Raw genomic sequence first — 14390 nt, 5'->3', positions numbered from 1 at the left:
AAAGGGTTAGAAGTCCTTTTACAGCAAAATAGCACTGATTATTATGGAAATGTATAGAATACTTGTTTCCTTCACCTGCCCTTTTCCCATCCCTGCATGCATGACTATGTTCCGTTACAAAAGCAAGCAAACATGATGGAAAATAATATCAGTCATGCGGTTTACAATAATATCAATGGGAACGGACACACGGACAAACTGATTCTGATTAATTGTGCAATTGTTTAATGTCTGTTGCTGTCAGCTTATGATGGAAGAAAGCAACGGACAAGTATAACGGTAGTGTGAGCCTAGGCGTACAGTTCAATCTTGTTCAGTGTTTCAGTTTTAGCTCCGATGCAAAAAGGCTACTTTTGGATATGTCTGGGTCTAGTTCAGCACATGTTCAAGTAGCATCAGCCAGCAGAAACAGTGAACAAGCACAGAAACATGGCACGGACATGGCGAAATGTCAGTTTTAATCTTTTTTTTTTAGTTTGTGAACTATTCACACTCTGCTGAGTTGCCATGAAAATTTACTCACAACACAATACTTTCAGTCTAAAGATGTGGCAAATGTATGGCGGCGCCTCATGCAGGATGATACATCTGGTGCATCTTTAGACACTTTTGTCTAACTTTGGACCACCACCACTTTACAGTTATTTTGTATAAGAATAAAATCTGATTTTATTGAAAAAGGGGCTGCAATGCAGAATAAGAAAGGCATCTTCGGAAAGTGTAGAAGCTGCTCTACAAGGTACTATGACTAATTTGATACTGATTTTCCTGCTGATTGACTACTTTTAAGCCATGTCTATCTCCCAATAACCCACTCCCCCCATCAATGAGGGCATCTCAATTCAAGGCAGAAATTTGACACATTTGGATGAGTAAATCTACCCCATAGTGTGGTCCACAGTTCAATAAAGTCAAGAAACAGGATCCAGAGGTTAGTTATTATAATATACATGTATGCAGGATCATATTCTTGTCATCCATGCGCTCCAAGAATCAAAAATCCCACCAATCCAATCCGACTTTTACAAAAGGTCATTGACGTCATAAAAGTTAACAAATTGAGAACTCTCCTAGAAAGAAAACTGTACGAAGCATGAGACAATACAGCAAGTACATACCTTGCTTTCTATAAATATTAATCTCTCCACAGACATGGAACGTTACGATACGTACCTCAACCTACATAGAGAGGGTTGACCTCCATTATCGGGGTCATTAATAACCCTTTCAGCACAATTTAATACATGACATTTACGAGACTTAGGAAATAAACAGCACAAATGAGAGTGTCACCTCTGATCTCCGGATAATCAATTACCAATGAACCTATTTGCATAATGAGCTTCCACGGGAACAAAGAATTACATTAGAAGCTACCGTTCTACTATACCATGTCAGGGGTCACAGCGGCAAATAGACACTGGAAAACCTGCAGGACTATTTAAAGAGCAACTCCGCTCAAGCACATACAGGGTTTGCTCACACTCAGGTCAACACCAAATCTATAGGGGTGCACCTATAGACCACTGGGCACAAAGTAGTACCCAAATCTGTCATATATATTTTATGGCTACTGCAGACACATTTATATGCAAAGACATAGGAAAAATGTTTTAAAGGTGTGTTCCAGTTCTTATTTTTAAAACTCTGCAAAGGCTTAAAGGGGTTTTCTGGCCCCAAACTAGCTTTTCATCTGATGACCTATCCACAGGAAAGGTCATCAGTAGAGATAAGCGAGTAGTAGGCGATCGAGTAGGTATTCCATAGAATACTACAGTATTCGAAATACTCGTACTCGATTGAATACTACTCCTATTCGCAGTAAAGATTCGATTCAGAACCAGCGTTGATTGGCCGAATGCTATACAGGCTCGTTTGTGACGAGGCAGAGTCTGAGATCGGACCTCAGATGTCTTCACTATGGTCCAATCTTAGACTCCGCGTTCCTCCCCGCTCCACAGTACAGCGCGATAGGCGCCGCGAGGCAGAAGGACGTTCCTGGCTAACTGTCAGAAACGCCCTTCTGACACTAAAGCGCTACGGACCGATAGCGCTTTACACTGGGCACAGATCGGGAAAGCCGACAGTGTGCTGAATTCAGCGCACTGTCAGCTTTCCAGAAGTATATAGAACTGCATGGGCCCGATTTGATGAAAGGTCCTCTTTAAGGCATTAAAAAGTCTCAATTTACGATGCAATAATTTATACAGGAATAATTTGCTATTTTTTCCTATTTTGTGTTTCTCCTGCCACTTTTCAAAAGTGTCGAGAAAAGTGGGTGCTGTTAAAGGGGGTACCGAGCTTCTAAAATGTATCTGCAAATACATCCCGGCTTTGCTAAGTCCTCACTGTTCCCTTGTGCACCCTTTGCTTGGCTTTATTTTACTTGCTTCTCTTTGTATCACATGTAGAAGCAGTGAATATGTGGACAAACTATATTTCCCAGGATTCATCTGCCTGCTCTCAATCTCTGTGTTGCTGCTCATAGAGAGGAGGGGTCGTGAAACATGACAGCAGCATGTCACCTGAGATATGAAATCACAGGTAATAAATCTTTACCATAAGGGCCACTGTAACCATAGGGCCAATGGTGCACTTGCAATGAACAGCAAACACAGAGAGTGAGAGCAGGCAGATGAATCATAGGAAATGTAGTTTGTCCACAGATTCATTGCATGTATATGTGATACAAAGTTCCCCCTTGGGACAGAAGGACATTCCTGCATGTGTTGTCCCGCTGTTCCAGGGAGAGGGGTCCTCACTGCCCCAACTTCAACAATTTACATCCCATGCTTCAATGTTCCAACCCATCGGCATCACTATCGGCATGGGGCTCTCCGCTCCCTGTCCACATGGGACGTAAATTGCAACAGAAAGTTCTTTGTAAAATTGGTGGATAAATCCATCTGCAGATTTTCCACCAATTTTACAAAGATTTTTCTGGATATTTTCTGTTGAAAGTGACAAGCCTTGTCAATATGCCCTAAGGAATATTCCATAATGGGATGCATTGGGTACAATAGGACTAATCATAAAACCAGGTATGGCATTTAATGGGCATCAAGTTGAGCAGCACATGTCCCAGCCATAAAGCTTTATCTTACTCTTTGCTTTTGCAACTCAGAAATAAAACTTCCCATAAACGGTTCCGCTACCAGCGCCGTATTGTCAGACACAACAGGCGTTTTGATCCTGGCTTTCAGCTAACTGTTCCTCTGCAGGATTTTATTTTTTTTCCCCATTTTGTCTAGATTATAGAGCAGACCTTCATGTTCAGCTATAGCACTCCCTTGAGCTTTCAGCAGTACGTCCCATAAGATATAAAACTGCCAGTATTCACGGCTGGAAATTTCCACTGGGCAGAAAAAAAAAAAAAAATTGAGGTTGTGAGCACATATCAACTAGCTGTTATCTTCAGATCTCTCTTTTCCATTATTCCATAGTCTGGACTGGATAAATGCATTCTGATGTAACAACCTATGTAATCCACATAAGTATTGTACGATACGCCGGCGAACCCATCCAGGTTGTCAGACAGCAGGCTAGAAGCACCAGAAGAAGAGATGTGAGAAATGGAAATGTAACACAATTATGGGTATGGAAAAGGAGGACTAGATTGTATTCACATTATGAAATAATAGAAGAGCGAGCGGATTTCTGTCTGTGCTGGTGTTACACAGCCAACAGGAGGCGCCCTCTCAGCTTTTTGCTTCTAAAGGCAGAAATACAAAAATCATTCATTTACTCAAAAACTCTGCACGTCACCATAGTCGACACATACTTGGACAAATTCCTTGTAAGACTTTCCCATCGCTTTCTATATTTTTTACCGCTTCTATAATCTAGCTGTCATGTAAAGGTCTCTCTAACAGCTCGTAAACTGTATAGTATTTTACCCCTGGTATAGTTAGTACCCCATATATTTACCCCTTCTAATTCTAACATAAAACAATTTTTTTGATGTATATGATGTATATGTCTGACGGACATATACTCACAAAAGTGAGCATAATGGAAATCTACACCAATGCCTAACTGGCATACATCTCCATTGTGGCGCAAAGGAGTGCGTATGATTTATAGAGGCCAGATCCTTTTCTTAAATAAGCTGTACCCCGCACCTTTTGGAGCCTTTGTTAAGACTAGTGCATGAAACGCTAATCTTAAAGGGGCTCTATCAGCAAAATTTTGCTGTATGAGCCCCCTGAATGCGTGAAGGCTATTCAGGCACCACTAATCTTATTTTAACACACACACCCCCTGCCCAGTTTTAAAATAAAACCCTAAAAACATATATGTAAATTATACTTATCGTGCATGGTGATGCACGATCCGACGTCATCTTCTGGCACGCCTACCTCTTCTTTCTTCTTCTTTTGGCGACGCCCTCCGGTCCTGGCTCTTCCCCGGCTTCATTGTCGTCTTCTTCTGGCGGTTCAAATCCAATCGGTTAAAATCCAGCGTGTGCGCACTGCCATTAAGAAAAATGGCACCGGAGCGTGCACAGTAGCTCCAGAGGGAGCGCTACTGCACACGCGCTGGATTTGAACCAACGATGATGGCGGGGAAGAGCCAGGACCGGAGGGCGTCACCGAAAGAAGAAGAAGGCGTGCCAGAAGATGACGTCGGACTGTGAATCACCGCCCATGATAAGCATAATTTACCTATATGTTTTTAGGGTTTTATTTTAAAACGGGGGGGGGGGGGGGGGGGGGGTGTTAAAATAAGATTAGCGGTGCCTGAATAGCCTTTTTAAAGGCTATTCACGCATATGTGGGGCTCATACAACAGAATTTTGCCGATAGAGCTCCTTTAATAAATCTACACCATTGTGTTTTATCATGTCCGTTGGAAGTATATGTCTGACGGATTTCCAAAATTTCTATCTCCAATGGATGTCACTGTATAGAGATAAAGGGGCATCCGTTTGACAAACTGCCCGCCTTCTTGGTTGCACTGACCTAACTGTTGGGAGTAGAGGTGCCATGGGGACAGGCGGAAATACAGAAGTGAACCATCACACTAGAGACCAAAATGATGCCCTCTTAATCTCTGTCAGAGGCCTATGGGTACAACTGACACATACAAAGGGAGAATTCCACGTGCATTCAACCAATACAAACTGAAGAGACATAACTTCACGTCTGCAGGCAGTTCAGTCTATTAGAGAGGCCAATTTTCCACGTGATCTATGATGTTGCATCCAGACAAAATACTGCACCACTACGAGTACAAATGCCCCATTATCACAATTATCATCATTGGAGCCCCCCGCAGCAGTGCAGAGACCCCCATATCAGTTATTACCAATGAGGCTACTCTGCAAGTGTTAATCTTCTGCAGGTAACTATATGGGACTAAAAAGATAAAAAATTAAATATGCACAGCAAGGGTTAATAAGAAGCAGTACTGACCTTACTGATCCCTCTTCTGCTCTATTACCGAGGTTTTCTAGGTCAGCCCTGACGTACAGAAAACAGATAGGTCATCAATAGAAATAAATGACCACTTGAGGCCGGAAAGCCATCCTAGGCCAGGGCCCCACGGGTCGGAAACGTCATGGAAAAAATCGTGGCATTTTACAGTAATTGCATAGTGGATGGGATTCATGTGAATCCCATGCCCAGGGCCGCCGATAGGCCAGTACTACTGGTACTGGCGTCAGGGGCCCGGCCAAATTGAAAAATGGGGGGGGCCCGGTTTTGGCCCGCCACCGTGTGCCGGCCCCCTGGCGCCGGCAGCAGTCATTGTGTATGTCCTATTTCAACTCAGATCTGCATCCAGAGGACGCAGATCTGAGTTGAAGACATACGCGGCTGAAGCAAGGAGCTGACACAGGTCAGCTTCTCGCTTCGTCGCTGCGCGCCTCTCTCCCTGACACATATGCAGCTGAAGCGAGGAGCTGACACAGGTCAGCTCCTCGCTTCGCCGCCGCTGCTACTGGCTTGTAGACGCGATGTGACCACATCGCGTCTAAAAGCCAGTAGCCGGCGGCAGCGGCGAAGCGAGGAGCTGACACAGGTCAGCTCCTCGCTTCAGCCATCGCGTCTACAAGCCAGTAGCCGGCGGCGAAGCGAGGAGTTGACACAGGTCAGCTCCTTGCTTCGCCGCTGCGCGCCTCTCTCGCTGTCACATATGCGGCTGAAGCGAGGAGCTGACCTGTGTCAGCTCCTCGCTTCGCTGCCTCCGCTACTGGCTTGTAGACGCGATGTGATGACGTCACATCGCGTCTATAACTGTGCGCCAGTGAAAGAGAGGCGCGCAGAGAGCTGCGAGGGAACAAAGGAGAAGGTAAGTCAGTCAGTGTAATGTGGAACGGGAAACTGGGGGCAGAGAGAGGACGGCATGACACTGGGGGCAGAGATGGAGGGGACATGAATATGGGGGCAGAGATGGAGAGGACGACATGACAATGGGGGCAGAGATGGAGGGACATGAATATGGGGCAGAGATGGAGGGGACATGAATATGGGGGAAGAGATGGAGGGGACATGAATATGGGGGCAGAGATGGAGGGGACATGAATATGGGGGCAGAGATGGAGAGGACGGCATGACAATGGGGGCAGAGATGGAGAGGACGGCATGACAATGGGGGCAGAGATGGAGGGACATGAATATGGGGGCAGAGATGGAGGGGACATGAATATGGGGGCAGAGATGGAGGGGACATGAATATGGGGGCAGAGATGGAGGGGACATGAATATGGGGGCAGAGATGGAGGGGACATGAATATGGGGGCAGAGATGGAGGGGGGGGAACATGAAACTGGGGGCAGAAATGGATGGGCGGACATGAATCTGGGGGCAGAGATTGGGTGGGAGACATGAAACTGGGTGCAGATGAAGGGTGTATATGAAGCTGGGGGAGAGATAGAGGGGGGACGTATAATGTACGGGTGACTGTAGGAGGATTATACTGTGTGCGGGCACATGAAAAATTAATGAGAATGGGTGGAGTCAACATAACGGTGGGTGTGGCTAAATTTGCCGCGGCGCGCATTTTGTCCCTCTTTTGGTTCTTCAAAAGTTGGGAGGTGTGGGTACAGGGGGCAGTGGAAAGATGTTAGAAGGTGGACGGGGGGGGGGAAGGGGATTGTTGGAGCATCGGGTGTGCGGCACTGCGCGAGAGGGAACTGGGACAATAATATATAATATATAAGTTTTTAGCTGGAGAACTACAAAGCACACAAGACCTCCAAAGGTATGTGTGCTTTGTATTAATAATGATGTAGGCCGCTATGCTACTAGCATAGCAGCCTGTTTGGGGGTGGGACTTTCACTTTAAAGGAGTATTCACATTGCGTTTTTGGCCTCCCTTGCCGGGATACATTGGTAACCAGTCACAATCAGCTACCCACTTATCCCTGCACGGAGAACACCAGGCCCTCCTTTTTTTCTAATGGCCAGTTCTTCGTGCAGGGATAAGTTGACAGCTGATTCTGACTGGTTACCAACGTATCCCGGCAAGGGAGGCCAAAAGACACTTAGGCTGTATGGGGCCCCAAAATTCCTGATGGCGGCCCTGCCCATGCCCATTCTGCGGGAAAAAACCAGTGCGGACACACTGCGATTTCCAAAACCGGTGCGGTTTTGGAAATCGCAGCATGTCAATTATATCTACGGAAACGATGGCGGCTTCCCCATAGATATAATGGTAACAGAAAGTCCGCGGAGGAAAACTCTGTGAACTTTCTGTTTAAAGCACTGCAGGAAGAACCGCGATGCGTTCCCCCTGCTTTAGCGCTGCATATCGTCCTGTGGGGCCTTAAAGCAAAAGACATCATTGATTTTAGGGGACGATGGCGATCAGCACATTACAGAGTCGTACAAGTCTGACAAGGATGGAAAACCCACTAGTAACAAGTTCAAACATGGCATTTTACAAAAGGCTGTCTATAACACAGGCAATAATTTTAACTAAGAGGATAATTCACGCTTTCGTTTTTCGGCAGAGTCAAGTACAACCACCTCAGACTTATTCCCAAGGAATATCGGAAACAGAAGAAATAAAAGGTCAGTTGTGTATACAGGAAGACGCAGAGACCAGAACCCATTACTCCCATAGCCGCAACTGTATAGGCGTAATTTGCTTATTCTGCCAGCAAACACATAAAAATTTACAAAATCCAAGCAGCGCTACTCAGAGTCTCCATAAATTACAGTAAATCTGTTTTTAAGAAGTGCATTCTTTTAATACATTGTAACAGTATTCCTTCCCCTCGTCCTGTGAGAACATCCATCATAGAGTTATTATATGTATACCATTATGCATTTCATTTTCCCACCAGGAACCCAAAATATGCTTGTAAAATGCCAATTCGTCATTTAACATAATGCAACACATCTGAAGCCACAGTCGGCTTGTGAATGGCGTTAAATTACACTTTATGAAGGGGCCCTGCGCAGTCACAGCAGCGTCCTTTGTTCTTACCCTGCCTTTCAGAGCAGAGTGTACTTCCAATTTATGGCGGAAGAGTCTGTCAGATAATGTGTCTTTTTGGAGGAAATTAAAAAAAAAAAAAAAAAAAAAGTCTATTCAACTCTGAGACCATTCATAAAAAAAATGGATTTTCATTAAAGTCTATGGAGGTTTGAGAATTCTTGCAATATATACTGTGAGAATCGGGAACTGAATGAAGAGGTTCTCCGAGAATACACAAGTACGTGTTGTGCTCAAGGGTGAGACAGTTCAGCTGTGTGAGCAGGACTAAGTTACAGGGGTTGTCTCGTCCCTTTCAAAATGGGCTGGTATGGCGATCACCTGGTCGCAGAAACCTGGTAAGGAGGGACGGGACAGGTCAAATGAATGGCCATCCATACAAGGCTGAGAAAACGGGATTTACTCAAGCTGTGACGGATCCATCTAAGGACACCAACAGTAGTAGAAGGAGCCCTGATTTATAATGGAGTCCATCAGGTTATGTTGCAGGCTGTGCAATTTCTTCCATTAATGGAAACTTCCGACATAACCTTCAGAGTGTAACATGAAGCTCCTAGGCCCCAATGCAAAATCAATACCAAGTCCACCGACCATAATCATTTATAGTCCTGGCTTCTTCTTTGCTTGAAGACACACATTAAGGGGCAACTACACCCTTTGCAGCCCACAAAGTTGGAACAGAGCCTAATAAAAGGGTGACTCGAGCCCATCAGAAAGAGATTTGCTTGTATAGAGCCACTCTCCCAATTGGGAGACTCTCCTCTATGATGTCCATGTACCCTAAACGGTCATATGGACAGGGGTTGTTCTAACAGTAGAGAGATCTTTCCAATGATCTCTTTATACCAAGGCCTGTAACAAAAACAAGGGGGCCACCTCTATGTCTGGAGAAAAAAAGGTTCTACCATAGTCATAGGCCCAACTTCTTTACAGTAAGAGCGGTAAGACAATGGAAATCACTGCCACAAGATGTGGTCATGACCAATACATTTTACAGGTTCAAGAGGGGCCTTGACGCCTTTCTTGAAAGTAAGAATATCACAGGCTATGAGAGCTGGACGTTTTTGGGAGAGGGTGTTGATTCAGAAACGTCGTCCAACTGTATATTTTTAGATTCTGGGAGGAATTTTTTCCTCCAATGGGGCAACTTGCGTCAGTTTCGTGAGGTTTTTTGCTTTACTCTGGATCAACTTGGTAGGTTTATAGGTTAGACTTGATGGATTTACTTCTTTATCCAATGTTATCTGCTAAGTTACTGTATAACCCAAGAAAAATTGTAAAAAACAATTTCAAAACAAAAACTGAATACTATAAAGGAAGAAGGTGCTCAATGCTACTTTCGCTAGCAGTAAAAACAGAATATTCTCCAATAGGTCTCAGAAGTCAAAGCAATGCCACCCTAACTGCCCTCTAGCCCACCTACTAAAACAGATACCGTACAACCCATGATACCATGACCGATTACATAAAACACCCATCTATAACCTACCTTGTAAAACAGATACATCAAGTGCCTTTTTACCCCCAATAGTCATAGCATGTCCTTCCTTTCCATAAGGAGCCACAGCAATGCCAGCCTATCTACCAGAAATAACAGCAGGGCTCCCTTCTTCCTTTCTGTAGTTTCAACATAGCAGCGCCTTTTTTTCCTCCACCGGTATTCACAGCAAGCCTCCTCTCCATCCCCCTATGGTCACAGCGGTCCATCAACGCAGCAGGCCTCCCACATGTACTAAAATTGCTCAACTGTTTCACTGCCTTATTAAGAACAGTGGGGTTCCTACAAGCATAATGTGTATTGGCAGCAGGAAACATATGGGGGTTTGACCTCCCCTATAAAAAATGTAAAAGAGGAAAGGGAAGAGGTAAGCTGGGATTGTTTAGGATACCTATAAGCGCCTCTCTATTTGGTTTTGTCGGAAAATTTCCTTTAGAAAATTATATGTTTAACAAAGGTGATGTGAAATAACTTACAATACGGGGGTCTCTGATACAAAACGTATATTTTAAACTAACAGCTCATACCCTCGGAAATAAAAATTTTAAAAAATACCAATACCCTCGCATGAACATTTCTAGCAGAGTGTTTTGGCTTTTTTAATACTGATAATGTTAAGGTTTTTCTTTGTGAGTCACAAAACAGTTTTCCACATCAGCCGATTCACATTGCGCTTTTTATTTTGTTGACAACGTACACACTTTTTGCATAAATGGTTTTGATCCTTTCATTTTCGGACTGGCGTCTTAGTCCTCGATGCCTCTGGCACTTTTAACACATCTAGATATTTCTCATGTCTCCGCAGAGGACTTTGTTTTCTCCAGCACTAAAACAGCTGGGATCACTTTTAGTTTATATCATTTTTTCCCCAGTGAGAAAATATGAGGGATGTGATGGGTCCCAAGAGGTTCTGCAGCAGCAGCACCAGTGGTTCGCAGCTTGTCATAAAGCTGAGTGGGATAATGAGTTATCAGCCACGTCTATAAATAGAGGAGAGAAGAGGCCATGAATGATTCATATGCCAGAAACTTTAATTTAGCAGCTCCGTGAATCACTGATGAGATGGGTCAGGCTTTAATTTATGTCCGACTGACACCAACGAAGACGATCACTCCCTCGTAACGTCATGTTTAGCAAGTATTTAAGAGGGTGCATTGCATTAGGAAGACATTGGTGCTTTCTTCCAGAAACAGTACCACACCTGTCCAGGAGTTGTGCACAGTATTGCTCAGCAGTCACACCACACCAACCAGAAAGTTATGTGCACGGGGGGTAACTTGTAGTGACCACAATAACCCTTTAGGCTATGGCCCCACAGACCAGAAATACGGCGTGAACGCATCACGGTTCTTCCTGCAGCGCTTTCAACAGAAAGTTCACAGAGTTTTCCTCCGCAGACTTTCTGTTACAATTAGATCTACGGGAAAGCCCCCGGTGTTTCCGTAGATATAATCGACATGCTGCGATTTTCAAAACCAACGCTGCAATTTTTTCCACAAAGTGGGGATGGGAATCCCATCCACTTTGCAAGTACTTTAAAACGCCGCAATTTTTCCTGTGGTGTTTCCGCCACAGGAAAATCGCGGCGTTTCAAGCACGAGGGGCCCCGCCCTTAGGCTGGGGCCCCACGTTGCAGAAACGCAGCTTTTTTTGTTGCAGATTTTGTTGCGGTTTTTTGAGCCAAAGCCAAGAATGGCTACATAAGGAATGCGAAATATATAGGAAGTTTTTATACTTCTCCCTTCTGCTCAATCCACTCCTGGCTTTGGCTCAAAAAAAGGCAACAAAATCTGCAACATAAAAAGCTGCGTTTCTGCAAAGTGGGGCTCTAGCCTAAGGGTGCATTGACACAGAGGAAATGGCGCTGACTTTGGTGTGGAATCCGCGTCAGATTCAGCGCTGAAAAAAAAAAGCTTCCCTTTGACTTCAATGGCTTCCTTTTTCTGCTACTCTTTGGATAATGTTTGATGGGAACTTGTTAGGCTAAGTTCACACTGCCATCATTGAAGTCTGTTGTTGTGATCCATCTTAGGGAGCATTCACACTACCGTCTGTGTCCGACAGGTAGTGTCCGCTCCTAGTGTCCGCTCAAAATCTGGCACGGACACTAGCTGTGTCCGTGACACCTGTCATTTATTTAAATGGCGATCGGGTGCGCCTTCCTTCACTGTCCGCATGTCAAGATGTCCAACTTTTCAAGCGGACAGAAAAACCCGACATGTCGGGTTTTTCTGTCCACTTGAAAAGTCAGACATCTTTACATGCGGACAGTGAAGGAAGGGCACGGAGCGCAAAAGAACGCACCCGATGCCCATTTAAAGAAATGACAGGTGTCACAGACACAGCTAGTGTCCACTCCTAATGACCGTGCCAGATTTTGAGCGGACACTAGGAGTGGACACTACCCATCGGACACAGACGGTAGTGTGAACGCCCCCTTAGAATGAGACGCAGACAAATCCGTCCCCCCCATTCTCTGCATCCAATGTAATGTAAAAATCAAGACAGAAGCTTCTACTTTTGTAAAGCTATGTCCAAATCTGCAACAAGGCCAAACAAATGTACCCAATATAAAACAAACCAAACTCAGAAACCAATAATATATAACAACTAAACAAACTGAGACCAAACAAAAAATATTATGGAAATATATTAAATATCACAAAATAAAAAAACATATAAGACAATGGGAGTCTCCTCTATATGTGTTTTATTATTTTGTGATATTTAATAAATAGGTTTTCATATATTTCGAATAGGTGGAGACGGCAACAAAGTCACCAGACGAAGACTCTGGCACAGGTGTGATCAGCTGCATTAAATTCAGACCTATGAAGTAAATGGGGAATATTAATAGGATCTCAGTTTTAATGGATCATCAAAATACAGATCATGCTCTATTTTTGTCAATTTTCTGTTGTGAGGCCAAAAACTACAATGTTGCCCTGTGACTTTTTCACCAACGTAAGCGATGGAGTCGCATGGAAACCCCAAGACTGCTGCGACCGCTGCAAAAAAAATAAATGGAGCACTACTGGATTTTTTGCGATTGGTAGCACCTCCTGGGTTGCAATGTGACTCCATTCACTTACATGAGTGGCGCTGGGTTCAGCCTTTCTGTGATTCTGATCCATCGGATAGGCGGACGGCTACCCCACCATATGTAGCCCAGCGCAGGGTAATATGAGGTCTCCACCAAACCACTGTGTAACCCTAAGCAGACATGCTACAGCGCAAACACCTGAACCACAGCTCAATATGGAGCTGCAGGTTTGTATACAGTACATGAATACAGTTTGTATACAGTAAATGGAGCAGGCTTCCTATCTCACACAGCCGGTCACCGGCAAGTCCATGGCGAGTATGTCTGCTGGAGAGAACACAACTCGCACACAGCTATACACGTGACATAAATCGCATGCCATATGTCGCAGCGTAGCCCACACACACCCTCAATAACAGAACCGACCTGTAGCAGTACTAGGAACCCTGTCAGCCACTTTTGGTACCGGCCGAACTCGCCCACTGACAGCAAAACCTCATCTACGTCCATCTGCCGTCATGTAACAGAATGACGACCCGGCGACATGACTGTAGGCAGCAGGCTCTTTGACGTCACTGTGTTATGGATTGACGTGGCTACTTCGCAATATTTGCACCCTATCCGGAACGCAACCGTGCGTCTCAGACCTCGCTTTCATTATATGAAGTGTTTACATTGACGGCTATAGTAGATTACGTCACAGCTTCGTCCTCAGCGCTGGTATCTGATAGGCTGGGCTAATGGAGGTGTGTCACAGCGGTGTCTATAAAATAGCGTGTGGCCTGTTCTCGTCAGCTAGTGAGTGAGCATGTCAGTCAGTCAGTCAGTCAGTCAGTCAGTCAGTCAGTCAGTCAGTCAGTCAGTCAGTCAGTCAGTCAGTCAGTCAGTCAGTCAGTCAGTCAGTCAGTCAGTCAGTCAGTGTGACTGAGGAAAGCCGAAGCAGGCTGAGGAGCGGGTCACTGATGTAATGTGCGCCCTACTATCACCTGCCATGTTACAGAGGGTCACTCATGTAATATCTGCCCCACTATTGGGTCACTCATGTAATATCTGCCCCACTATTGGGTCACTCATGTAATATCTGCCCCACTATTGGGTCACTCATGTAATATCTGCCCCACTATTGGGTCACTCATGTAATATCTGCCCTTCTCTTGCCTGCCATGTTACAATGTTAGGCTGGATTCACATGCTGCAAACATTTCTGACTGAAATCTGTTTCAATTCAATGGTTGACAACGTTCCTGGAATGTTCTGGAGGCTTCCAAAAAAAATCCCGCAGCCCCATCATTTTATGCTCAACTCGGGTACTACATGCACTGCTTGCAACCCAGAAAAGCAGTGTGATCAGCACCTTTGGTGCCCACGTCATGTCTCCCAGTTACCACTTCTAATGTATGATTTATA

General features: G+C 44.8%; 1 protein-coding gene across 2 annotated transcripts in view; it reads right to left on the bottom strand.

The window, feature by feature from the left end:
• LOC142183053 (solute carrier family 22 member 15-like) overlaps window positions 1-13636 on the bottom strand; it is a 178514-nt gene extending 164878 nt beyond the window's left edge. For both annotated transcript variants that reach the window (XM_075257955.1, XM_075257956.1), the window contains exon 1: window positions 13410-13636. In XM_075257955.1, coding sequence (XP_075114056.1) covers window positions 13410-13493 — 84 coding nt within the window. In that variant the 5' untranslated portion in view covers window positions 13494-13636. The remainder of the gene's footprint in view (window positions 1-13409) is intronic.
• Window positions 13637-14390: the final 754 nt, after the last annotated feature.

This window comes from Leptodactylus fuscus, chromosome 10 (assembly GCF_031893055.1).
Source record: "Leptodactylus fuscus isolate aLepFus1 chromosome 10, aLepFus1.hap2, whole genome shotgun sequence".
Taxonomy (NCBI): Eukaryota; Metazoa; Chordata; class Amphibia; order Anura; family Leptodactylidae; genus Leptodactylus; species Leptodactylus fuscus.
The sequence above is the reverse complement of the archived record's forward strand: the minus strand, read 5'-3'. Positions and strand labels throughout refer to the sequence as shown.